This window comes from Bos mutus, chromosome 29, assembly GCF_027580195.1.
Source record: "Bos mutus isolate GX-2022 chromosome 29, NWIPB_WYAK_1.1, whole genome shotgun sequence".
NCBI classification, from domain to species: domain Eukaryota; kingdom Metazoa; phylum Chordata; class Mammalia; order Artiodactyla; family Bovidae; genus Bos; species Bos mutus.
Window position 1 is genome coordinate 28,390,855 of NC_091645.1, and position 27,565 is coordinate 28,418,419.

General features: G+C 39.6%; 1 protein-coding gene across 1 annotated transcript; it reads left to right on the forward strand.

The window, feature by feature from the left end:
• The first annotated feature begins 465 nt into the window (after nucleotides 1-465).
• Nucleotides 466-26,310, forward strand: CHEK1 (checkpoint kinase 1). Its single transcript, XM_070365260.1, has 13 exons — nucleotides 466-836; nucleotides 1,590-1,674; nucleotides 3,377-3,600; nucleotides 4,688-4,752; nucleotides 4,847-4,916; nucleotides 5,872-6,060; nucleotides 6,474-6,578; nucleotides 8,682-8,777; nucleotides 11,281-11,389; nucleotides 11,585-11,762; nucleotides 12,331-12,462; nucleotides 15,955-16,056; nucleotides 17,741-26,310. Exons 2-13 carry the CDS (start codon nucleotides 1,610-1,612, stop codon nucleotides 17,834-17,836), a joined length of 1,431 nt encoding a protein of 476 aa, XP_070221361.1. The 5' UTR covers nucleotides 466-836; nucleotides 1,590-1,609; the 3' UTR covers nucleotides 17,837-26,310.
• Nucleotides 26,311-27,565: the final 1,255 nt, after the last annotated feature.

The following is a 27,565-nucleotide window of genomic DNA, read 5'->3' on the forward strand; positions in this document are numbered from 1 at the left end:
TTTCCCACCTAAACTGGTTATTATGCTTTTAAACTACGCATTATAAAAACGCAGCGTTTTTGCTTATACAAAACGCTGTTTTGCCTGTTTCTTATACATTAAAGACAGTGGGTAGAACTAAGCTATGCAGTTGCACTTCCTTCAAAAAGGTTGAGTTGGAGGTATTGTTTTGGTGCCTGTTCGGACAAGACAGGGCAAAATTGGTTTTCTTGACATTATCTCAAGCCACAAAAGAATAGCTTTCTTCACCCGGATGCCTTCCCACCCCACTGCTGTGTGGCCAGTGTTCGATGCTTCTCGCTCACATCACAAAGTTCCTTTCATTCTAAACAGGATCAATTCTCGACAGCTGTTCCCAGCTTCTAGGCTCCAGTTTTACCTGGGCCGAGCTTTAAAGTCATTGAAGCAGCTCTTATGGCGTGTGCTCCTGATTACCCTGCCAGGCCACGGGGCGAGGTGCTCGGGGGTTCGGTGGCGGGCAGCGAGCCCCGCGGGGCCGCTCTCCCCGGGAGCGCGAGGCCGAGTCACAGGCCGAGTCCCACTTCGCGTTTGGGCCCGGAGGTCATTCGCAACCGATGCAGTCCGCAGTTCCAAAACCTCTTCCGCCAGGATCTCGTCCCGATTCCAAAGTAACCCTGGTCCTGCCGGTCTCCGCCGGCACGGAGGACCAACGCTGGCCCCAGGCGCTGCCAATCTGCAGATCCGCCGGGCCGGGAACGCGCACCTCTCTGCTTTACGGCAAGGGAGCGCGCGTTTGCGACAATGTGACGCCAGCAAGTTTTGGCGGGAAAAGCCCTGCATTTGGATTCCTGTGGTGGCGGGCAAAGGACGGCCTGGTGAGGAAGGGCGGCCGGTAGAGTGGGAAGGGCTCCTGGAGCTGGGGTTCGGGGACTACATGATTTAGGAGGGGCACGGTGACAGAACGTTCTTGGTTCCGATCCCAAAGGATCGGAGAGGCTCCCTCGGAGGGGTGGTTTCGGAGGGTGGAGGAATATGGTGGCGGGGGTCCCCGTTGTACAGGGACTGGAGAGAAGCCGCCTCTGCTGGCTGGGAGCCCCCAAGGTTTGGGGCCCGGCGGTCCGCGTGCCACCCAGCCCTTCCTTCCGCTTCTTGGGGCAGTTTTGGCCCCGCCCCGGGCTCCTCCTGGCCTTGGGGGACGGGGTAGGGGTGGGAATTGGGAGTGAGCGGGTGGGGAGGAGTGGCTGCGGTCCCCGCGGTTATTTCCTCCTCCACTAGCCCTCACCCCCTTACTCTAACCCGAGACTTCACTTCTCACCCCCTTCACCAGTCCCCACCGTACAGCACTGGTCGCCAGCTCCTCGGCGCCGCTAGTACATTTCCTCTGCCGCCTAGAAAGAGGGGTTTCAGCTTTGGGTTTGCGTGGCAGTGGGGCTTGTGAGTTATCAATCAAATGCCGCAGTTTAGGATATTTGCTCATGCTTTAAAAGACTTGGATAAAATACGGATGATGTGAAACCAGGAGCTGATTTATCTTGAGGGAATCACGGCAAGAGGCGGAGCTCAGAGGCTTTAGAAATGATTGAGGCTCGTCCTCACCAACCGTCTTTTCTGGGTTCCTGCTCTTACAGCCGCGGGACTGAGTGGAGTCATGGCAGTGCCCTTTGTGGAAGACTGGGACTTGGTGCAAACCCTGGGAGAAGGTGCCTATGGAGAGTGAGTCCGAGTCCATTTCACCCGCCTTCACACTTGTTTAGTTTTCTGTCTCCTTTGAGTACATATTCATTGTTCTGGAATTGTTTATTTTAACACTGTGGCGCCCAAAAGAACAGATCTTTGCATGCAAATTCCAAAACTTTGGGAAACTGAAGCTACACAGTCTTTTGTAAGGGTTAACTGTTTTTTCTTCTTTTTTGGGGGGGTGGGGTGCAAAACAGCAAAGCAAAGCATTTTCCCCCTAAAATTTAGAGATTTCTGAAGTCGGTTTCTCCTCCCATATATTCTTTCCTGGGATTTAAACATAGTGGTTAAATGAGCAAATGAACAGACTGGAGCCACATTACTGGCCTTTGTTTTGTGAAGCTTAGGCAAGCTTTTTCTTTTTTGGCCGTGCCATCCTGCTTGCAGGGAGGCGGACCAGAGATTGAACCTGTGCCCCAAGCAGTAGAAACATGGGGTGGGGTCTTAACCAGGGGGCCACCAAGGAAGTCCCTAGGTGAGCTTCCTAATATCCTTGTGTGCCTGTTTCTTCAGCTGTAAAATGGCAGTAATAGTACATATCGTGTAGGTACTTAGAACATTTACCATAGACATAATGTTAGGTAGTGTTATTAAAATTAAATGACTAGGGCAAGAATGAAATCTTGACATTTGGGACAACGTGGACCTGGAGGGTATTATGCCAAGTTTAAATAAGTCAGCCGGAGAAAGACAAATACTGTATGGTTTCACTTACTAGGTGAAACAAAACAAATGAACAAAAGTAACAAAAGAGAAACAGAGTTAAAACAAACAGGTAGTTGCCAGAGGGGAGGGTGGTGGGAGGGGGAGAGAAATACTGGTACAAACTTACAGTTGCAAAATAACTCTCCAGTATGAAATGTACAATTGGAGAGTATAGTCAGTAATTATGTAATATCTTTGTATGGTAGCATATCCTAACTAGACATACAGTGGTCATCGTTTTGAAATGTACAGAAATATCAAATCACTATTTTGTAACAGGAACTAACACAGCATTGTAAGTCAATTATACTTCAAAAACAAACAGACTTATAGAAAAAAAGAGATGAGATTTGTGGTTATCAGAGCAGGGTGTGGGGGGAGGGGTATTTGGGTGAAGATGGTCAAAAGCTACAAACTTCCAGTTATAAGATAAATAAGTTCTAGAGATGTAATGTACAACATTATTAATATTATTAACATTGCTATAAGTTATACATTAAATTTAGTAAATAATAAGAGTTCTCATCACAAGGGAAGTTATTTTTTCTATTTTTTAAATTTTTTATCTGTAAAAAGTGGATTGTCACTAAATTTATTGTGGTAATCATTTCAGTGCTTTATGGCAATTATATCTCAGTAAAACTGGAAGAGAAATTAAATGAATAGAGCATGTATATGTGTGATGTGGCCCAGAATTGCTGTTATTCCATTTTTAATTTATCAAGTGTTTATATATTACTTTTGGATGTACAACGTAATGACTTCTTTGGAGCATTAGCTATTATACTTCACATTTCAGAAAGGAGTATTATCTGTTGAGGACATGGCAGAAACCATTCCCATGGTTTCTTCCAGGTGGCAAAAGTAATAAAGGTAAAATAGTTTTGGATGAGTTATGTTTAATCTTTTGAAGTTTTAAAAGAAATACAGTTCAAATGTCTGGAATATTATATTTCTTCCTTTTTCTTTTTAGAGTTCAACTTGCTGTGAATAGAAGAACTGAAGAAGCAGTTGCAGTGAAGATTGTGGATATGAAACGTGCCATAGACTGTCCAGAAAATATTAAGAAAGAGATCTGTATCAATAAAATGTTAAATCATGAGAATGTAGTGAAATTTTACGGTCACAGAAGAGAAGGCAATATCCAGTATCTATTTTTGGAGTACTGCAGTGGGGGAGAACTTTTTGATAGAATAGGTATGGAAAAAATTTCAGATAATTCTTCTGCTAAATAAGTTTTTAAATTTGTCTTTTAATCTTGGGGCTTCTGTTTGTTCACTGTCCATTCAGAATTGCTTATGCAATAGTGAAACTGGAGTCAATTTTTTTGTTTTTACAACTTATGTCAACACTGAATACATAGGTAGAATCATCAAAGAAATTTTTCCCCAAGTTGTATAAGTGATTTTGGTTGGCATTTCTGTTTTGCAGAGTGTAAGAATGATAAGCTGTGGTTTCTTGGTGCGTGAAGTATCCTAAGTGCAATGTATTGTATGCCTATGCAGTTGTTTTCTTTGTAGATATTCTAGTCTCATGAAATTGTTGCATTTATTTACAGATCTGAAATAAGAGGTTGTTATATAAGTGAAATAATTGAGAATTTTATAGGATTTATATATATATATTAAGTACTGTTTTTGCTACTAAAAGATTAAAAGTCTTGATGTTAAAGAATACCAAGAAGTACATAAAATATATTTTGTGGACCTAAATTTATTATTTAGATGTATTAATAGTTAAAAAGTGATTATTAGAATCTCCAAAGAAATGTATCTCAGAAAAGAATTGAGTATACAAGAAATCAATTCATAGACATGCATGGCTTTGTGGTGTGAGAAATTATATGAAATTTAAATTTGTTGTTAAATATTTAGGAAATCAGATTTGCCTAGGCTTCTGCTTTGACAGTTACATTTCAGGAGTAGAAAAAATATTGGCATAGCATTTAGAAGAAATTAGGGGTGAATTTGAAGGATATAAAGTAAATCATAAGTAGTATAAGTCGGGGCTTTCAAGGTATATCTTGCATTCTTGATTTGGGTTATATTTTGTTATTCTCTAATTTTCCTGTGATGTTAACTTATTTTTGCCACTTAACAGCTGGGGAAATGTGAATTGTTAGCAATATATTTATTAGTGGACTCCAGAATCATTTCACTGTAAGCATTAGATTTTCTTTGCAAAAGTACGATCATAGATGTTTAACTTTAGAATTAGGAAACTATGTGGTTGATGCCTGACTATATTTACCTGATAAACTAACTTTCACAATTAATTCTTATAGAGCCAGACATAGGCATGCCTGAACAAGATGCCCAGAGGTTCTTCCATCAACTTATGGCAGGGGTGGTAGGTACAGTGGTCTCTTTTCCTTTTATTTAAAATTAGTCTTAGTGAAATAAGTTACTCAGTTCTGATATGCTTCCCTCTGCTTCTCTTTTAGGTTTATCTGCATGGTATTGGAATAACTCACAGGGATATTAAGCCCGAAAATCTCCTATTGGATGAAAGGGGTAAGTTTAGCATTTTGTCACTTATACCAAAATCATTTTAATACAGCCTTACAAAGGCAGGATCAAGGCTTTTGCATTACTGAAATTTCAAGGCAGCTTCTTAATTTGCCACTCAGTTACGGTAAATATTCAGTAAGTATAGTTAAGGTGAAAGTTCTGCCTACGGTTTGTGTGTCGTAAAGGTGGGAAGTTAGAGAGGAAATTTGCTCTTCTTATTTGTTTTTTGTACAGAGTTACTCCTCCTTTTATAAACATAGCCACCTTGATGAGAAGCTCTGGAGGTTTGTGGATCTTGAGTTTCTATGTGTCTTTATATGCTTCTTTCCAGCCAGCTGGGTTTTTACATCTCTGAGAACGTTGTGCCTAGAGTATTATTGATACCTCCTGCCTCTGCACAGCCGGGTGAGGACATGGCTCTGCTCTCAGTGTTTAAGTGCTCTTTTCTAGAAGACCCTTTTGACTCCAGGATCTTCTATAACCTGGTCCATGCTGTGTGTATATTGACAGTATTTGTCTTACGTTAATAGAAGTCATGAGGCCTTTTTCTAGTTTTAGTTATATGATGATGTCTCTTATTTCTTCTTTATTACAATTTATTTTTGATCACTTTAAGGTAGAGAAGTTCCACAAATCTAAAATAACACCAGCAGTTTTCCAGTAAACCTTGATTCCTTTAAGTATTTGTGTGTGCTCAGTTGCTCAGTCGGGTCCGACTCTTTGTGACTCCATGGACTGTAGCCTGCTAGGCTCTTCTGTCCTTGGGATTCTCCAGGCGAGAACACCAAGTGGGTTGCCATTTCCTCCTCCAGGGATCTTCCCTACTCAGGGGATGAACCCGAGTCTTGTGCATTGCCAGGTGTATTCTTTGGCCATTGCGCCACCTGGGAAGCCCCTGTAAGCATGCCTATTTACAAAACGTTCTCATTCGGTGCCATCCTTTTTTCCTTTGGCTTAGATAACCTCAAAATCTCTGACTTTGGCTTGGCAACCGTGTTTCGGCATAATAATCGGGAGCGTTTGTTGAACAAGATGTGTGGTACTTTACCATATGTTGCTCCAGAACTTCTAAAGAGAAAAGAATTTCATGCAGAGCCAGTCGATATTTGGTCCTGTGGAATAGTACTTACTGCAATGTTGGCTGGAGGTAAGAGCTGTTTAATCATGATGAAATTCCTGTCCTTTGGAAAACCAGGTTTCCTGTACCAATATAAATGAAATAAATCAAGGAGGTCCATATTTATGTTATAGTATTTTAATATTAACCTATTTATAACTAAGTTGGAACTTTTAAACCCAAAGATTTAAAAAAATGATTTATGTGTAGCTATTAAATGAAATATCACAGTAGCTCTCTCTTAAAATTATGTGAATACTTTGGAAATAGTAAGACGGAAGTGGATTATCTGTCTTAGAAGTGTCTTTAAAATTTCTTAAACCATAATTTAATTAATTTGAAGAAAACTTTTAATGGATTTGTGTCACTGATTATTTTCCCTTAAAATCGTTACTGTAAAATGATTTGAACATTCAGAAAACCGAGTCTTGTTTCCTTTTTAGAATTGCCGTGGGACCAGCCTAGTGATAGTTGTCAGGAATATTGTGATTGGAAAGAAAAGAAAACATACCTCAACCCTTGGAAAAAAATTGATTCTGCTCCTCTAGGTAACTGGGTTATCTTGATATAAAGTACTGATTTCCTGGATAATGAAGCCTAGTGCTGTTTGAATTTTTTTATGTATATTTTTCTTTTTAACTTTTAATTCATTATATAAATAATACATGATCTTTGTAGATAAAGTAGAAAAATAATAAATAAAATATTAAAAATCCAACCCTATAATTCTAGTACTCAGAAATAGCTTCCTTTAATATTTTGATATCTGCTTCTGTGTTTTGTAGTAGAAAATATGTAAGTATATATGTTTGTTATATATGTATATTATTTATAAGTATATTTGTTTTCACAAAAAAAATGACATCACACTATACATGTTATTTTGTAAACTTTGTGTGAGTGTGTGTGTTAATGCTAAGTGAACACTTTTTCATGACTATACTTGTAAGTATTCATCACTGTTTTTAAAAGCTGTGATGGTATTCTGCTATATGGACTTGCCTTACTACATTTCTCCGGTTCACCTTTTTAGAGATTCAGAATTTTTTCTAATTTTTCACTGTTGTGAAAGAGAGATGATTATCATCCATATACCTTAATCTTTGTACATACGTCTCAGTTATTTAAAGTGAAACCCCAGAAGTGGAATTGCAGGGTCAAAGATGTATACAGCGTTTAATTATTATGGTTTACTTTGCCAGATTGTTTTCCAGAAAGTTTGTACCATTTCATCACAGTCTACCTAGTTTACATTTAAGCTATTTTTTGGCTACACCTTGAGGCATACGGGTCTTTGTTTTCCCACCAGTGAATGAACCTGTACCCTTGCAGTGTAATCAGTGAGTCTTAACCACTGGACCACCAGGGAAGCCCCTTACACATTTTTCTTTTTGACTGATCTAATAGGCCTACCTATAAGAAATATATTCTGACTTAAAAATTTTTATTTTAAATTTAGTATCAGTGAAGTTGTACATCCATTTTGGATTTATTAGCTTTTTTGTCTATTTTTGTGGAGTTGTCTATTTTGCTCATTTTTGGTAGGAAGTTTTCCTTTTATTCTATGTGACGTTTTTAAGAAAATATCAGTGTCATATCATTGCATTTGTTACAAGTATTTTTGACAGTTTGTCATGTATTTTTACTTTATGTTATGCTATTTGAACATACAGAAGTTTTATATTGTATGTATTTAAATCTAGTATCTTGTCCTTTTTGATTTCTGACTATATTGTCATGTTTGGAAAGGTTTTTTCTACCCTCTGCTGCTGCTGCTAAGTCGCTTCAGTCGTGTCCAACTCTGTGCGACCCCATAGACGGCAGCCCACTAGGCTCCCCCATCCCTGGGATTCTCCAGGCAAGAACACTGGAGTGGGCTGCCATTTCCTTCTCCAATGCATGAAAGAGAAAAGTGAAAGTTAGGTTGCTCAGTTGTGCCCGACTCTTAGCGACCCCATGGACTGCAGCCCACCAGGCTCCTCTGCCCATGGGATTTTCCAGGCAAGAGTACTGGAGTGGGGTGCCGCTTTTCTACCCTCAACAGTAGAAAAAAATTACCTGTGTTTTCATGGCTTTTTTTTGTTTTGTTTTGTTTTCCATTTAAATCTTTGGTCCATTAGAAGATTCTTTGGTATTGGGAGGTGTATGAATTCTTTATCAATAAAATTAAGGTTTTAGGATGATTGTTGCTTTTATTACTGTCTCTTAAAAAGGTATTGGAAAGTAAATTTTCATTATAAAATTGTGTGAATGAGAACTTAATATGATATGTTAGAACAATGAAGTTTGGTATTGAAAATGGATGAGGTTTTTTTTTTTATCTTTGTGTAAATAGGGGTTTTCAGGGGTTTTATTTATTTTTTATTATCTTTGTGTAAATATCATCAAATGGAGAGAAACATTTCCACCTGGCTCTTGTTCTATTTGCAAACAACTGAGAGTCTGATCTGGGAAGAATATTCAAAGATATAGACAGTAGCAAGGAATAATTGCATGACATTCAAGCAAAAATTTAGTGGCTTTGTTTTCTCTTCCCAGAAGTAATATTTGGACATAAGGAGAGCAATAGAGAATGTGTGTGTACACTACAAGCTATAGGCTTTTCTAATCTGCATGACTCTTGTAATGTTGTCTTAATATTTTGTTTTCAGCTCTGCTACATAAAATCTTAGTTGAGAACCCATCAGTAAGGATTACCATCTCAGACATTAAGAAAGACAGATGGTACAACAAACCATTCAAGAAAGGTAATATGCTTAAAATACAAATTTTTTTTTAAGTGTTTTTTTTTTTGCGAAAGAAAAGGTACTTGTAAAGTCAGCATAAGGCAACAACACAAGATAGCTGTGGTCTCTGTCCTCGTGGAGATGATAGCCTCTGGTACAAAAAACAGAAATATAAAAAAATAATTTTTAGTTCACTAATAATTATAAAGTAGAAAATCAGGGTACTGTAGCTAAGAATTTGACCAAGTCTTTTTTTTTTTTACCTTTTTCTTTTGTATTGGAGTATAGCTGATTGACACTGTGGTGATAGTTTCAGGTGGACAGCGAAGGGGTTCAGCCATACATATACACGTTTCCATTCTCCCCCAAACTCCCCTCCCACCCAGGCTGCCACGAAACACTGAGCAGAGTTCTCTGAGGTATACAGTAGTTGACCTAATCTTAAGTGACAGAGAACGCTTACCTTGCTGAGGAAATAACATTAAATCTAAGATTCGAAGATTAAAGGGGGGCTAGCCAGATGAGTAGCAGCAAGACGAGTGGCAGATTCCAAACATGGCAGCAGCATCAGGGATGACCTGGTGGTTAGAAAGGAGTGCATTTGAGGAGCTTGGAAAAGGCAGGTGCGGCATGGACCATGTCTGGCTTGTTCAGCATTGCATCACCGGTGCTTAGTACAGTGTGTAGTCCATTGTAGGCATTTCATAAATGTTCATGGAGTGAATAAGTGAGTAGAGAAGGAGGGGAGGGAGAGAGATTTGAGATGAGGTGGTAGATAGGAACCAAGCCATGGAGGACCTTATAACCCATGCTAAGAATCTTGGGCTTTAACTGAAGGCCATGGGAAAACCTTCTGGGAGATTTTAAGCAAGAAAATGACATGCTTATATATTTGGTTTTAAAAGATCTTTCTAGAATTTCAGATTCTTTACCATTGAGCCACCAGATCCAATTGGGAGGAAGACGCTAAAAGTCTAAGAGGAAAGAAAAAAGCAGCAAGGTCCCTAAGGAGAAAGGAGGGTATGGGCTCCTTTTCAAGTGGAGAAATGAACATTTGATGGGAGGATGGAAGGGAAGAGAGGACAGGTAGGAATACAAGTAAATTAGATTTGGTAGTGGCAAATTGAGGGAGCTTCCAATGACTGAAATGGGAGATATATGTAAGTAATGAGGTACTGGAGGGTGTCTTGGTAATTTGACAGGAGTACAGAAGTTTTGAAAGAATCATTATGGGGAAAGGAAGAGGAAATGGATTAGAGAAATGTAGCATAGCGTGTTAGGGGTGAGGATCCAGTGGAGGGGAGTAGCCGTGAATTTACAGTGGCATCCTGTTCTCTATAATGATTATTTTTTGTAAAGCTTTTCAGAGAAGGCAGTGGCACCCCACTGCAGTACTCTTGCCTGGAAAATCCCATGGATGGAGGAGCCTAGAAGGCTGCAGTCCATGGGATCGCTGAGGGTCGGACACGACTGAGCGACTTCCCTTTCACTTTTCACTTTCATGCATTGGAGAAGGAAATGGCAACCCACTCCAGTGTTCTTGCCTGGAGAATCCCAGGGACAGTGGAGCCTGGTGGGCTTCCATCCATGGGGTCGCACAGAGTCGGACACGACTAAGGGGACTTAGCAGTAGCAGCAGATAGCTTACGGTGAACCATCTTGGATTAGTGATCTTCAAAGAAGATTTAACTTTGGGACCAGGGACCAGCCTTGATCACTCAAGAGCTGTTGTATAGCAGAGTTTTATTAAAGTGAAAATGGACTAAGAAAGTGTATGACAAAGACATCAGAAGGGAGAATGCCCGCCCCCCACCCCTGCCAGCTAGTCTTATCAAGGCCTTATCAGACCCACTCCCACAACATACATCTTAAATTAATAAGATTAGAACGAACAATAGAAAGATCTTACCACCCACCCCCATAATACACATTTTAAGATGACAGGATTAGTCAGAAAGTTCTTACTGAGGAGAAACATGTCACTGAGCAAGAAACATTGTTATATTGACTAAGACAAAGCAATGTAGAAAGAAGGTTTGACCTTTTCTCCTTGAGAGCCCCAGATTCCTTTCTCCTCCTTGGAAACCTTGGACTTCTTATCAACCTACCTAGGAATTGACTCTCTCACAAGCAAAGAAGATTGGGTAGAGCAGATTCATAACTTTCATTGTCATTATCACGAATTATTTTTTATTTTAAAAGGTTTTGATCCTGTTGCTGGGTCTCTCAGTCTTCATAGAACATTGTTCTGTTACCAAAAACGGTACCATTAAAATGACTGCCTTAACATTGACACTATGCACTTGGGACATACTTATAGGTCAAGATTTATGAAATGTGTAGTTTGCGCAATTTGACAAGTGAGTGCGAGTCAGAAGTTCCTAACTACATATCTCATAAAATCATGTAGGAAAAGCCGCTATCTATTGTATAAGTATTTTGTGTTTAAGAAATGAATTTAGGTATGGTTTTGCTTCTTCCAGTTGCCAACTGGGAAAGCATTTGTATTTGGTCTCTTTTTTAGGGGCAAAGAGGCCCCGGGCTACTTCTAGTGGTGTATCAGAGTCTCCTGGTGGATTCTCTAAGCACATTCAATCCAACTTGGACTTCTCTCCAGTAAACTGTGCTTCTAGGTAAGGTCAGTTAATAATTAATAAAAAATCAAGTAGTTGTTGGATATAATAGTCCCCATGAAAAATAATCCATGTACATAAGGTTTTCTGAAGATGAATATAATTTTTTTCAGTGTGAGAATGATAATGCCTTATAAGAAAGGCCTAAAGAACTTTATTTAAAGCTATATTTTTCTCCATATCATAATGCCTCAGTGAAGAAAGTGTGAAGTACTCCAGTTCTCAGCCAGAACCACGGACAGGCCTTTCGTTATGGGATACCAGCCCTTCATACATTGACAAACTGGTACAAGGGATCAGCTTTTCCCAGCCTACTTGTCCTGATCACATGCTTCTGAATAGTCAATTGCTCGGCACTCCAGGATCCTCACAGGTAAGGGAATTTAGTTCCTCAAATAAATAATGGCAACTCTATTTTTTATTGTCTTAAAGTCTTTTTTTGTCAATCTAAGAAATACAGTATTAACACTTGATACAGATTTTTTTTTTTTGGTCATGGAGGAGAGAATTAGGGGAGACGTTTTTTTCTAATGTTTATTTGGCTGCACCGGGTTTTATTTGTGGCACACAAGATCTTCAGTCTTCATTGCAGGATGTGGGATCTAGTTCCCTGACCTGGGATCCAACCTGGGCCCACTGCATTGAGAGTGCAGAGTATTAGCCACTGGACCACCAGAGAAATCCTGAGACTCAAGGCTTTTTTTTCTCTTTTTTTAGCCACATCATGGCATGCGGTTCTTAGTTCCTTAACCAGGGATTGAACCCAGGCACTGGAAGCAGAGTCCTGACCACTGGGCTGCCAGGGAATTCCCTAGGGGAGACACTTATGTATAAGAATCTGAAGTCAAAAAAAAAGAATTTTCAGGCCAAATAGCTATAGTATGATTACTTTTGGTGGTAGATCTGATCATTTATTCAGCTTTCCTCTATTTGACTTGTAGAACCCCTGGCAGCGCTTAGTCAAAAGAATGACACGATTTTTTACCAAATTGGATGCAGACAAATCTTATCAATGCCTGAAAGAAACTTGTGAGAAATTGGGCTATCAGTGGAAGAAAAGTTGTATGAATCAGGTATGTTTCATTGATTTTTGTTAGATCTTTTCCTGAAGAAAAATTTAAAATATTTGAGTAAAAAAAAGAGCTATCATTCTATGGTTGATTCATGTTGATATTTGGTAGAAATCAATGCAATACTGTAAAGCAATTATCCTTCAATTAAAAACAAATTTTAAAGTGCTATCATTTATGTATATATTAAAAATATAAAGTAGTTTAATTTGAAAAAGAAACCATTGAAATTTAAGTACAATGTTTTTTCCTTAAGAACTAGTATTTCTTAAAAGAAGACTTCTCTAAGGTTATTACAAATACTAAGAGATTCAAGTCTTATTTTCTTTAAAACTATGCATTATACTTAAATTGTAACAGCAATGAGCTTCCTTCTGTGAAAGATGGATCCATTAACAATCCCATGTTTCCTCCATCTTCCCTGCTCCCAATTGCCGATTTTTGTTATTTGCATTGTTATAGCATATTTATAATACTGACATTCTGATCTGTCTTTAGGCTTTTCAAAAGTCTTAATATTGTGAAAAACAAAGAGAAAGGAATATTTTGTATTAAAGGAGACTAAAGAGGCTTGATAAATAATGTAATGCATGATCTTTCACCAGATCATGGATTTAAAGAAAAAGAAAGCTATGCGGCTGCTAAGTCACTTCGGTCGTGTCCGACTCTGTGCGACCCCATAGACGGCAGCCCACCAGGCTCCCCCGTCCCTGGGATTCTCCAGGCAAGAACACTGGAGTGGGTTGCCATTTCCTTCTCCAAAAGAAAGCTATAAATGATGTTATTAGAACAATTGGGAAAATTTGAACATGAGTTTTATGTAAGATAATGTTTTTGTATCAGTGTCAGATTTCTTTGGTGTGATCATAATACTGTGCTTTGTAAGAGAATGTCTGCGGGAGACACATGGTAGTGTGTGTAACTTATAACTTAGTTTAAAAACTAAAAAAAAAAAAAGACAATCACGTAAAAAAGAAGTAAACATGCTTATCTAGGTTTATAAGGCCAATAAACATTTGTGGTTATTTATTGTAGGATTCTTTCAGTTTTTCTGTAGATTTGTAAACTTTCAAAATTAAAAGTTAGGGGAAAATGTTACTGTGAGGAAACCTGAAGCCAGCCTGATTATCCTTTCACTTATATAGATATCTTACTTTTTTTTTAATTTAGGTAGATTTATTAAGATAAAGCTCACATGATATAAAAATCACTTTAACCATTTTAAAGTGTACAATTAGTGGTTTCAAGTATGTCGCAGGATTGTGGAGTTATCACCATTTAAATCTAGAACTTCCCAGTGCCCCCCAAATAAACTCTGTACCGATTAGCAGTCATTCTTTGTTCCTTCCTCCCTGTCAATCACTAATATACTTTCTGTGGATTACCTATTTCTGGGCATTACATATAAATGGAATCATATAGTGTATGACCCTTTGTGTTTGTCTTCTTTTACTTAACATAGTATTTTCAAGGTTAATTCATGTTGTAGCATTTATCAGTACTTTATTCCTTTTAATGGGTGAATGATAGTCCGCTATGTGAATAGACTGTTTTGTGTAACCATTTATCTACTGATGGACATTTGGGACGATGTATCTACTTTTTGGCTGTTAAGAATAATGCTGCTGTGAGCATTCAGGTTTCTGTATGAACACAGGTATTTTAGTTTGCAAGGGCCATTATAACAAAATACCACAGACTAGGAGGTATTTATTTGTTTATTTACAGAAATTTATTTTCCTACAGTTCTAGACACTGAAGTCCAAGACCAAGGTTCTGGCAGGGCAGGTTTCCTCTGGAACCTTGGCTTTTACGTGGCCACCCTCTTGCTGTCCCCTCCTATGCTTTGTCCTCTCTGTGCACACATCCCCCATATCTGTCACTTTCTGTATCCTGATTTCCTTTTCTAATGAAGACAGCAGTCAGATTGGATTAGGGCCCTCTGAATGGTCTCCTTTGAACTTAGTCACCTCTAAATTAAAAGACACCTGCTCCTTGGAAGAAAAGCAATGACAAACCTAGACAGCATATTAAAAAGCAGAGACATTATTTTGTCAACAAAGGTCTGTATAGTCAAAGCTATGGTTTTTCCAGTAGTCATGTACGAATGTGAGAGCTGGACCATAAAGAAGGCTAAGCACCAAAGAATTGATGCCTTTGAACTGTGGTGGTGCACAAGATTCTTGAGAGTCCCTTGGACTGCAAGGAGGTCAAACCAGTTAATCCTAAAGGAAATCAACCCTGAATATTCGTTGGAAGGACTGATGCTGAAGCTGAAGCTGCAATATTTTGGTCACTTGATGCAAAGCCAAATTAATTGGTAAAGACCCTGATGCTGTGAAAGATTGAAGGCAGGAGAAGGGGACGACAGAGGATGAGATGGTTGGATGGCGTCACCAACTCAATGGACATGAATTTGAGCAAGCTCTGGGAGATGGTGAAGGACAGGGAAGCCTGGTGTGCTATAGTCCCTGGGGTCGCAAAGAGTTGGACACGACTAAGCAACTGAACAACAACAACAACTACCTCATTAAAGGCCTTATCTCCAGAATAGTCACATTCCGAGGCATTGGGAATTAGGGCTTCAGCATCTGAATTTGAGGGGACACAGTGTCAGTCCAGAAGATGTTTTCAGTTTCTTTGGTATATACCTGTGATCAGAATTGCTGGGCATACAGTAACTCTTGTGTTTATCCTTTGAGGAACTGCCAAATGATTTTTCAAAGCAGCAGCACCATTTTACATTCCTACCAGCCATGTATGAGGGTTCCAATTTCTCTTCATCCTCGTCAACACTTGTTATTGTCTCTTTTTAATGAAAGCCCTCCCTGTGTGAGATGAGAATTATTAAAAATGTTTTTGTACTTTGGGCTGGGCTTAGCTAGACAAATCTGCTGATCTTGGGCTTATCCATCCAGCTGAAGTTGATGGCTTTTCTATGCCTGGTGATCCAAGGCAGCCTCATCCACTTTTGGGATCTTGGTGCTGCCTGTTGGCTGGGCCTTTCTTTCCGTATCAGTCTTCTAACCTGTGCTTCTAAAACACTGAACATGGAAGTTGAAAGACCTCTTAGAACCTTCGCCATCTTCTGATCACTGTTGTAGCTTTTTACCCAAAAACCTAGCCTCTCTTTTTCTTTCTTCTGTTTTAATAATCTTGTTTTCCCTCTCATTCTGGTTTCATTCTCTTCAATTGTTTCTTCTTTCAATTGTATTTTGATAAAACACTAAATTTCTTCTGTTGCTAACCATTCACATAGACTCAATCCCTAGTGATGCGCTGCATTCTGTTTACACGTTGGTCTCGGTGGTCACACACGTACCCGTCGGGAGAGGAAAAGTCCTGGAAGGAATGGGATGTTCGGCGGCACAGCTCCTATTGTAGAAGCTTTTCTCAAATTTGCATCCCAGTAGTATCACTGAACTGAGATTACAGCTTTTATTTAGAGTATTTTCTATCCACACATATGCTCTAACCTTATTTTTATTGTCTTAGGTTACTGTATCAACAACTGATAGAAGAAACAATAAGCTGATTTTCAAAGTGAATCTGGTAGAAATGGATGAGAAGATCTTAGTTGACTTCCGGCTTTCTAAGGTATATAGATTAGCACATTTTTTAAGAGAGAAAACTTTGTTTTGTTATTTTTGAAGAAGTATTACATGTTCATTTTAGAAATTTTAGAAACACAAAGTGTAAAGAAGAAAGTAAGAATCGAATTTAATTTTATCATCCATAGAAAACAGATTTATTTTTGATATTGTATTAGGGTAACCTTACTATTCGGAGAAGGCAATGGCAACCCACTCCAGGACTCTCGCCTGGAAAATCCCATGGACGGAAGAGCCTGGTAGGCCGAAGTCCATGGTGTCGCTAAGAGTTGGACACGACTGAGCGACTTCACTTTCACTTTTCACTTTCATGCGTTGGAGAAGGAAATGGCAACCCACTCCAGTGTTCTTGCCTGGAGAATCCCAGGGACGGGGGAGCCTGGTGGGCTCCCGTCTATGGGGTCGCACAGAGTCAGACACGACTGAAGCGACTTAGCAGCAGCAGCAACCTATTACTTGTAATACATGCTATATGGAAATACTCATGTGGAGGTTTTTACTGGCATTATATTTTAGATATATGTTAACTTGTTTTTTTTTAGTTAATATTATGAACATTTGTTCTTGTCATTATCTAGTCTTCTAAAACAGTTTTTCAAATAATATTCTTTATTATAAAAGTTTTTGTTTTTTGTGTAATCTGTAAATAACAAAATAAAAATAGTTGTAGATTATTTTTATCTTTAATTACCTTTGGCATTTTGTAGCATTTTAAGCTTTTCCTTATTGAATTTGTATATGGTATTTTTCATAAAAATTGTGATTTGTCAAAATGTTTGCACATTATAGTTAATGAGCCTTTATCTGTTCCAAGCTACTTTGTGATTCATAATCATATACAGAGTTTTACTCACATTTCTGATTCTTTCTGTAGAAATTAGTGGTTCTGAGGTTATAGTTTTAAAGCCCTTGATACATAAGACCAAAATAGCATTTTCTATATTTCCTGAAAGATTGTACATGGCTCTGAACAAGGCTGGAAGAGTTGGTCACTTTCTTTATATTGGCAGCTTGCTGCAATACTATTGTCCAGATGCTTGATATGGAATTAAATTAAGATACTAGAGTAGTGAAATCCTTCTCATAACTGAATCACTGGCTTTGTTGCCACAGTGTTTTGGCAAGACTTAAGTGTAGTTGTGTAGCTTATTTTTAGTTTATAAACTCCCAGTACCTATGAAAAACAGTGACCTAGGTCCAGAGCTATCAACAGTTGAAACAAACAAGATGCCATTGGTTTCTGCTCTCTGGGCCCAGTGTAATGGGCCCAAAGTCAAGTCAGAATTATTTATGTAGCCATTTCTTCTTCATGGGCTTCCCTTGTAGCTCAGCTGGTAAAGAATCTGCCTGCAAAACGGGAGACCTGGGTTCAGTCCCTGGGTTGGGAAGATCCCTTGCAGAAGGGAACGGCTACCCACTCCAGTATTCTTGCCTAGATAATTCCATGGACTGTATAGTCCATGGGGTCACAAACAATCAGATACAACTGAGCGACTCTCACTTTCACTTTTCTTCTATGAAGGTGTTTTGTCTTTGTAAGAGGACCTGAAGATGAGGATAGCTGGACATATCTATGGATGTTTGTCTCTATGTACCACTAAAGAAAGTTTGATTTTATGGCATAGTCTTTTTTTTTTTTTTAACATGAGTTTTGGATATTCCTAATATAGGGTGATGGATTGGAATTCAAGAGACACTTCCTGAAGATCAAGGGGAAGCTGAGTGATGTTGTGAGCAGCCAGAAGGTTTGGCTTCCTGTCACATGATAGATCCACTGGCTCTGGGATTCCTGGTGAATATAGTGCTGCTATGTGGACATTATTCTTCCTAGAGAAGATTATCTATTCTGCAAACTGCAAACAATAATCCCTGAAGAGTTGTCTTCCCTCTAGCCAAACATTTTCCAATTCTTTTGTATATTCTTCATACAAATAATAATCTATATCCTAACTGTAAGTGAAACTTTGGGGAAAGGGTAGATAGAATTCATTTAGATATTCCTTCATTTGCATTTAGCGTCTGAATTGAGACCCGCCTGGTGGAAACCATGCTCTGGGGTTACATGAGTTTACCAGCTTTTATACCAATATAATGAAAAACGATACTCTTGTCCCATTCTACCAAAACATTTGGTTCCATCCAAAAAGTACATATTTCCTGCACATTGACTTAATCACATGGATAAATTAAAAAAAAAAAAAAAAACACCTTGTTATTTGTGGGACAGTAAATTTATCAGTCAGTCTGTGAAGTGAAGCCAGCTTCAAAATGTATACCCCAAGATTTGTACTTAAAAGGGCCTGACCAGGTATATAAAGCTGTTTTTGAACAATAATTAAAATTGCAAGTACGTATGTTTTTTTCTGGTATAGTTAATCTGTATGATTGGTCTTTCAAATAGAAGTTGAGCATAAACTCTAGTGCTTAACTACCTTTACTTGGAATTACTGTTGCACATATTAAATATTTTTCTATATTATTTTCTACTCTCACAGCCATATTTTAATTCTTTATTACATAAATAAATTCTATTTTGAAAATGAATAGCTAACTCTGTAAACTCATTGGTGACTAAACTTCTAGATGGTGAGGAATAAAAGAGGTTGGAAATGTAAGAAAGTAATGGAAATTGATCTGATTCCTGGCTTTTTTCACCTGTTAATTTTAGTAAGATTTTGTTCTTTCAATGAAATTTATATTAACATTTGAATGTGTCCCAGTATTCCCGTTTCTTGGTGATTTATAAATATTAGCCAGTTATTCTAGTCTGAAGCCAAGAACATGAAACTTTATAGAGTTTATCATATATTGTATATCTTGGTAAATGGTATTATTGTCGTATAGCTATTGTTTTTCCAGTAGTCATGTACAGATGTGAGAGCTGGACCATGAGGAAGACTGAGCACCGAAGAATTGATGCCTTCGAACTGTGGTGTTAGAGGAGACTCTTGAGAGTCCCTTGGACTGCAAGGAGATCCAACCAGTCAATCCTAAAGGAAATCAGTCCTGAATATTCCATTGGAGGACTGATGCTGAAGCTGAAACTCTAATACGTTGGCCACCTGATGCAAAGAGCTGACTCATTGAAAAGACCCTGATGCTGGGAAAGATAGAATGCAAGAGGAGAAGGAGACAACAGAGGATGAGATGATTGGATGGCATCACTGATTCAATGGGCATGAGTTTGAGCAAACTCTGGGAGATTGTGAAGGACAGGGAGACCTGATGTGCTGCAGTCCATGGGGTCAAAAAGAGTCAGACATGAGTGACTGAGCAACAACAACCCACAGGAGGAATAAATTTAAACCTACAGGCAACTTCTAAGAATTAAGCCAGTATATTCTCAAATAAGAAATTGTGTTCTTGAGAATTGTCAACCAGGGAATTCTCTGGTGGTGCAGTGGTTCAGACTCCAAGCTTCCACTGCAGGGAGCGAGGATTTGATCCCTGGTTGGGGAGCTAAGTTCCCACGTGCCACACAGCATGGCCAAAAGAATAAAAGAAGAGAGAAAATTGTCAGCCAACCATTGGTAACTCTCATAAACAAAGTTGTCCCTGGCTTTGACCTCTCCCCTGAACTCCAGACTTTTACAGCCATGGTCTACCTGACATTTCCCCTTGACTAATAGTCATCTCCTGACCAAATACAACTTTTGATCCCTGTCCTCCAACCTACTCCTCCCTAGTTCCCCCCACCTCAATAAGTGCTACATTTAGCCCCCTAGTTTCTTAGGCCAAAACTCTAGAAATCATCCTTGATATGGTTTTCATACTCTGAATTCAGTTCAGCAGCTCCTATTTAATTCAGCAAATATGTACAAAATAGGGCTTCCCAGGTGACGCTACTGTTAAAGAACCTGCCTCCCAATGCAGGAGACATAAGAGACTCAAGTTCAATCCCTAGGTTGGGAACATCCCCTGGAGGAGGAGGAGGGCATATGGCAACCCATTCCAGTATGCTTGCCTGGAAAATCCCATGGATAGAGGAGTCTGGTGGGCTGCAGTCCATAAGGTCACAGAGTCAAACACAACTGAGCCACTGAACAACAACAACATGTGTATTTCCATTCTGTGACTTATTTCACACTTCATATAAGATTGTAGTTTTAATGTAGTTTAAGACTTGCCTCTGTCTAGCAGTTTTTGTTTCCTACTTAAACACTCATTCCCTACTTCAAAATCATGAAGATTTTCTTTTATGTTATCTTCCAAAAGCTTTATAGTTTTGGCTTTCACCTTTAGATCTACGGTTTACCCGAAAATGATTTTTGTGTATAATAGGAGGTCAGGTAGCATTTTTTTCCCCATATGGCTATCTAATTTAGCACTGGTGAGAAGATTATCCTTTCCCCATGGGTCTTCATTGATATCCATCCAGTGTTCAGATTTCCAATTCTTACTTTTTACAGTTTTTTGAATCAGGATTGAAATTAAGTCCATACTAGAAATTGACTGATGTCTAAGTTGCTTTTGGTTGCAAGTTCCCCCTTTGTTCTCCCTCTGTCTGATTTTTTTTCTCCTTGTAATTTATTGGTAGAAGAACCCAGCTGGTTGACTATCTAATTCTTAGTCTGAATTTGCATCACTGTGGTTCAGTTTCTACATGTTTCAACTGCCCGTTGTGTTTTCTGTAAATAGAGACATTTGGGCTTCTCTGGTGGCTCAGATGGTAAAGAATCTGCCTGCAGTGAACAAGACCCAGATTTGATCCTGCGTCAGGAAGATCCCTGGAGAAGGGACTCTTCTCCCTTCCCCAAGAATACCCACTTCAGTGTTCTTGCCTGAAGATTTCCATGGATAGGAGCCTGGCGGGCTACAGGCCATGGGATCAGTAAGAGTCATATACGACTGAGCGACTAACACTTGCACTTTTTACTTTCAGGATACTAGCCCTGTGTCAGTTTTATGTGTTGCATGTGTGTGCTAAGTCACTTTAGTCATGTCCAACTCTTTGTGACCCCGTGGACTGTAACCGGCCTGGCTCCTCTGTCCACGGGGATTCTCCAGGCAAGAATACTGGAGTGGGTTGCCGTGCCCTCCTCCAGGGGAATCTTCCCCACCTGGGGACTGAACCGGGGGCTCCTGTCTCCTGCGTCCGCAGGCAGGCTCTTTAGCACTAGCGCCACCTGGGAAGCCCTGTGTGTCGCACATAAGTATTTATGCATATAACTGTTTAAAATCATGCATTTCTCTCTAAGTTTCACTGTACTTAATGCCACGACTTTTCATGTGTTGGATTTTTGTTACCTGGCTCAAATTTTTTTTCTAATTATTTTATTTTTTTGACTCATGGATCATTTAGAATTGTGTTTTTATGTTTCCAAACATAAAAATCTTGGGAGAAAATCCCAAAGAAAATCTTTGGGAATCTGTTTATTCATATGACTCTAATTTCCTTTAGATTCTTTCCCTCCTTTTAAATTAATTTTTAAATTTTGGATTCATTTATCTTTAAGCATGATTGACTTGTATTCTGTTATTTTCAGGTGTTCAACATAGTGATTTGATATTTTTCTTAGATTTTTTTATGTGGACCATTTTAAAGTCTTTATTGAATTTGTTACAGTATTGCTTCTGTTGCTTATGTTCTGTTTTTTCGGCCATGAGGCATGTGTGGTCTTAGCTCCCCCACCAGGGATCGAACCTTCACTCTCTACATTGGAAGGTGAAGTCTTAACCATTGGACTTCCAGAGAAGTCCCTGGTGTTTTTTATACATTACAAAATGATCACCGCAATAAGTCTAGTTAACATCTCTTACTATACAAAGTTGCTACACTATTGTTCACTGTGTTTCCTATGCTGTACATTATATTCCCCTGACTTCTTTTGTCCCTGGAAGTTTGCACCTCTTAATCCTCTCCTTTAGCTCTTGAACATATCTCAAATAGTTGTTTATTGCTTTTGTTCACTAATTTCAATGTCAGGTTCATCTTGGGGCCAGTATCTTTTTAAAAAATTTTTCTTAGCTATCAGTTACATTTTCCTGTTTTTTGTTTTTTCTGCTTGATGATTTGTATTATGTGGTGGACATAGTGAATGATGCATTTGAGAGATTCTGGACTCTGTTCCTCTGAAGAGTATTGACATTTGTTCTGGTAGATAGGTAGCTTGGGTTGACCTGAACTCCAAAGTTGGTCTTTGAGGTGGACAATAGCTGAAATCTCTGCTCAGTTCTCTCTCCTTCCAGGTGCTATTGTTGAGCCTCCTCGGATCAGTGTCAACCAAGAATGTGGTCACAGTTTATACTCAAGTTTTGGAGTTTATCCCCTCTGTGTTTCCCTTTCCAGGATTTCCCCCTAATTTTACAGCTGCTCTGCCAGCTCCAGCCTATGTTCTCTGACCTCAAGCCAGTAAACTGGATTTTTGCCACCCTATGACATATGGATTGAGAATACCCTTAGGCATAAAGCCTCAGAACTGTCTGTCTCACCCAGTGCTGTCCTAGTCTTTTTAGGGGTGACTTCTCTCTGGTTCCCTTTCGAGGAATTTTTAAGTAGTTGTTTCTAACTTTTGGTTCATAGTTTTTAATTCTTATCTGAAGGAAGGTTAGTTCACCCAAACTAATCCACCATTCAGTTCAGTTCAGTCACTCAGTTCTGTCCAACTCTTTTTGACCCCATGGACTGCAGCACGCCAGGCCTCCCTGTCCATCACCAACTCCTGGAGTTTATTCAAACTCATGTCCATTGAGTTGGTGATGTCATCCAACCATCTCATCCTCTGTTGTCCCCTTCTCCTCCCGTCTTCAATCTTTCCTAGCATCAGGGTCTTTTCAAATGAGTCAGTTCTTCGCATCAGATGGCCAAAGTATTGGAGTTTCAGCTTCAACATCAGTCCTTCCAATAAATATTCAAGACTGATTTCCTTTAGGATGGACTGGTTGGATCTCCTTGCAGTCCAAGGGACTCTCAAGAGTCTTCTCCAACACCAAGGTTCAAAAGCATCAATTCTTCTGCGCTCAGCTTTCTTTATAGTCCAACTCTCACATCCATACATGCTGCTGCTGGTAAGTCTCTTCAGTCATGTCCAAGTCTGTGACACCCCATAGACGGCAGCCCACCAGGCTCCTCTGTGCATGGGATTCTCCAGGCAAGAGTACTGGAGTGGGTTGCCATTTCCTTCTCCCCATCCATCCAAGACCACTGGAAAAACCATAGCCTTGACTAGAAGGACCATTGTCAGCAAAGTAATGTCTCTGCTTTTTAATATGCTGTCTATGTTGGTCATAGCTTTTCTTCCAAGGAGCAAACATCTTTTAATTTCATGGCTGCAGTCACCATCTGCAGTGATTTTGGAGCCCCCAAAAATAGTCTGTCACTGTTTCCATTGTTTCTCCATCTATTTGCCATGAAGTGATGGGACCAGATGCCATGATCTTAGTTTCCCAAATGTTGAGTTTTAAGCCAAATTTTTCACTCTCCTCTTTTACTTTCATCAAGAGGCTCTTTAGTTCATCTTCACTTTCTGCCATAACGGTGGTGTCATCTGTGTATCTGCGGTTATTGATATTTCTCCTGGCAATCTTGATTCTAGCTTGTGCTTCATCCAGCCCAGCGTTTCTCATGATGTACTCTGCATATAAGTTAAATAAGCAGGGTGACAATATACGGCCTTGACATACTCCTTTCCCAATTTGGAACCAGTCTGTTGTTCCATGTCCAGTTCTAACTGTTCCTTCCTGACCTGCATACAGATTTCTCAAGAGGCAGGTCAGGTGGTCTGGTATTCCCATCTCTTGAAGAATTTTCCACAGTTTGTCATGATCCACACAGTCAAAGGCTTTGGCATAGTCAATAAAGCAGAAATAGATGTTTTTCTGGAACTCTCTTGCTTTTTCGATGATCCAGCAGATGTTGTCAATTTGATCTCTGGTTCCTCTGCCTTTTCTAAAACAAGCTTGAACATCTGGAAGTTCACAGTTCATGTATTGAAGCCTGGCTTGGAGAATTTTGAGTGTTACTCTACTACCGTGTGAGATGAGTGCAATTGTGTGGTAGTTTGAGCATTCTTTGGCATTGAGTTTCTTTGGGACTGGAACAAAGACTGACCTTTTCCAGTCCTGTGGCCACTGCTGAGTTTTCCAAATTTGCTGGCATATTGAGTGCAGCACTTTCACAGCATCATCTTTCAGGATTTGAAATAGTTCAACTGGAATTCCATCACCCCCACTAGCTTTGTGTGTAGTGATGCTTCCGAAGGCCCACTTGACTTCACATTCCAGAATGTCTGGCTCTAGGTGAGTGATGACACCATCGTGATTATCTTGGTCATGAAGATCTTTTTTGTATAGTTCTGTGTATTCTTGCCACCTCTTCTTAATATCTTCTGTTTCTATTAGGTCCATACCATTTCTGTCCTTTATTGAGCCCATCTTTGCATGCAATTGTTCCATCAGTATCTCTAATTTTCTTGAAGAGATCTCTAGACTTTCCCATTCTATTGTTTTCCTCTATTTCTTTGCACTGATTGCTGAGGAAGGCTTTCTTATCTCTCCTTGCTATTCTTTGGAACTCTGCATTCAAATGGGTATATCTTTCCTTTTCTCCTTTCCTGTTTGCTTCTCTTCTTTTCACAGCTATTTGTAAGGCCTCCTCAGACAGCCATTTTGCCTTTTTGGATTTCTTTTTCCTGGGGATGGTCTTGATCCCTGCCTCCTATATAATGTCGTGAACCTCCATCCATAGTTCATCAGGCACTCTGTCTATCAGATCTAGTCCCTTAAATCTATTTCTCACTGCCACTGTATAATCATAAGGGATTTGATTTAGGTCATACCTGGATGGTCTAGTAGTTTTCCCTACTTTCTTCGATTTAAGTCTGAATTTGGCAGTAAGGAGTTCATGATCTGAGCCGCAGTCAGCTCCCGGTCTTGTTTTTGTTCACTCTATAGTGTTTCTCCATCTTTGGCAGCACAGGATATAATCAGTCTGATTTCAGTATTGACCATCTGGTGATGTCCACGTGTAGAATCTTCTCTTGTGTTTTTGGAAGAGGGTGTTTGCTATGACCAGTCCGTTCTCTTGGAAGAACTCTATTAGCCTTTGCCCTGCTTCATTCCGTACTCCAAGGCCAAATTTGCCTGTTACTCCAGGTGTTTCTTGACTTCCTACTTTTGCATTCCAGTCCCCTATAGTGAAAGTGAAAGTTGCTCAGTTGTGTCCGACTCTTTGCAACCCCATGGACTGTATAGTCTATGGAATTCTCCAGGCCAGAATACTGGAGTGGGTAGCCTTTCCCTTCTCCAGGGGATCTTCGCAACCCAGGGATCGAACCCAGGTCTCCCTCATTGCAGGCAGATTCTTTACCAGCTGAGCCACAAGGGAAGCCCAAGAATACTGGAGTGGGACATCTTTTTTGGGTGTTGTTCTAGAAGGTCTTGCAGGTCTTCATAGAACTGTTCAGCTTCTTCAGCGTTACTGATCGGGGCATAGACTTGGATATTGAATACTGAGATATTGAATAATCCAGCATTATTGGAAGCCGAAACTCCCCCACCCTTCAGTTGTTACAACATATTTGAATTTATTTCCTCAAAATACATAGCTAATAGATTAGGCTTCCCTGGTGGCTCAGACGGTAAAGAATCCCCCTGCAATGCGGGGGTCTTGGGTTGGGAAGATCCTGGAGGAGGGCATGGCAACCCACTCCAGTGTTCTTGCATAGAGAATCCCATGGACACGAGAGCCTGGCAGACTACAGTCCATGGATTCGCAAAGAGTCGGACACAACTGAATGACTAAGCACAGCACAGTAGATTTAGCTATGTTTGATACATTTAGCTAATATTTATCTCCCTCCATCAAAAAAATAGCATCTATAATGTTAGTAGGATTTTATTTCTCTTTGTTTCTGACACCAGGGGTTCCCAACATGCACTACCATTGTTATATTTTTAATATATTTTAAAATCTGTCAATTCAGATGTGTTGTACATGGTGTTTTTGACCTTGGCTGAGATTGTTCTGTGAGGTTTGCTTATTAGCTAATTTGACTTACTGATCAAACTGTGCAGTACTGTGTCTACTCTGGATTTTTTAAGTTTTTTATTATGTATCATATCAAATTTACCACTGTATGAGTGGAAATTGAGACCTAATGTAGTTTTTATATGTTGTAATATTTCTTCAAGTAAATCTTTCCTACAAACACACACATAAAATCCTTGATAAGAACCAGAGCGAAAACATTGATTTTTCAGGGGCTTTTAAACAGAGGTGTGGGAGCAGTGGCTGATAAGAAATGGGCTTGTGTGGGACAGAGGTTTGGTTTTGGCGTTGAAAGAACTGTTTTACCTAATATTTATACTGTGCTATTTGCTCAGATTGAGATCATGCAATCTGGCCCTGGCTCACTGCTGCTCTGTAATCTTGATATGTTTGGAATGACATGGAATCTGAATATATACAACATTTCTATGTCAGACTTTCTTACTTGTGAACTCAGGATGATGCTATCTTTCCTGTCTGCCTTTCTGGGCCCTTTTCAGTAGATTAGATGTAAAAACACTTTGAAGAGTGTAACTCTAATACAAGATGAAAGGGGCTGTATACAGTTTCCACCTGCCCTCTATGCTGAGACAAACCAGTGACATTGTGTGTGAGAAAAAGATTTAGTTAAGATAATTATGACCTGTTCTATTTATGTAGTAGATAAATTAAAAGGAATCATTATTATAATTCTGTTAAGCATAGAGTCTCCACTTATAACTCTCAAGGTCCCAAGAAAGGGTGGGTTTTGAACATTGTGGTAAGTAGAAGTGAGTTTGGTTTCCATAGGGATGGAAAGGTTGGGGTCAGAGACAAGGACTTGCAATATTATTTTAAGCTCCTAAAATGTTAGCACCTACTTTGCATTCCTCTTCATGGTCCCTGCCCTGGGGGACCCCTTCACTTTGAGGAATGTGGAATTGTTTAAAAATGCATCCACTTTGGGGCTTCCCTGGTGGTCCAGTGGTAAAGAATCCACCTGCCAATGCAAGGGACACAGATTTAATCCCTGTTCTGGGAAGAACCCACACGCCACGCGGCAACTAAGCCCGGTGTGCTGTAACTACTCAGCTTGCGTGCCTAGAGCCTGTGCTCCGCAGCTGCGACTAGAGAAAGCTACACACAGCAGCGAAGACCCACCACAGCCAAAAACAAACCAAAAAATGAAATAAATCTTTTTAAAAATTGCAACCACTGTAGTGTGTGGAGCAAAAGGAAGCTCAGGGTGACCCTGCCCCTGGTTGATGGGAAAAGATGTCTGCCTAGAGTCAGTACTCTTTAATTACGCAAAATTTATTGAGAAAGAAAAATGTTGAGAGATAGGGTGAAGGAATAGGAAAGACGGAGGGCAGAGAAGGATGGGTAATGGCATGGAGAGGAAAGAGGATATTAGGGCTTCTGGTCTGACAGGCAGAGAAAGATGTCATTAGCAGTTGCCTGGGGAAGACACTAAATTGAGTCCATTAGTGTGGAGGATTTTTGCTGCCTGAGTCAGGTCAAGAAGCCA

Bases quoted from the DNA above. Each gene is read 5' to 3' on its own strand.
- CHEK1 (XM_070365260.1), top strand. From the start codon at position 1,610: ATGGCAGTGCCCTTTGTGGAAGACTGGGACTTGGTGCAAACCCTGGGA. The intron at 6,061-6,473 runs GTAAGAGCTGTT...TTTCCTTTTTAG, and splicing joins TACTGCAATGTTGGCTGGAG to AATTGCCGTGGGACCAGCCT. The intron at 6,579-8,681 runs GTAACTGGGTTA...TTTTGTTTTCAG, and splicing joins AATTGATTCTGCTCCTCTAG to CTCTGCTACATAAAATCTTA.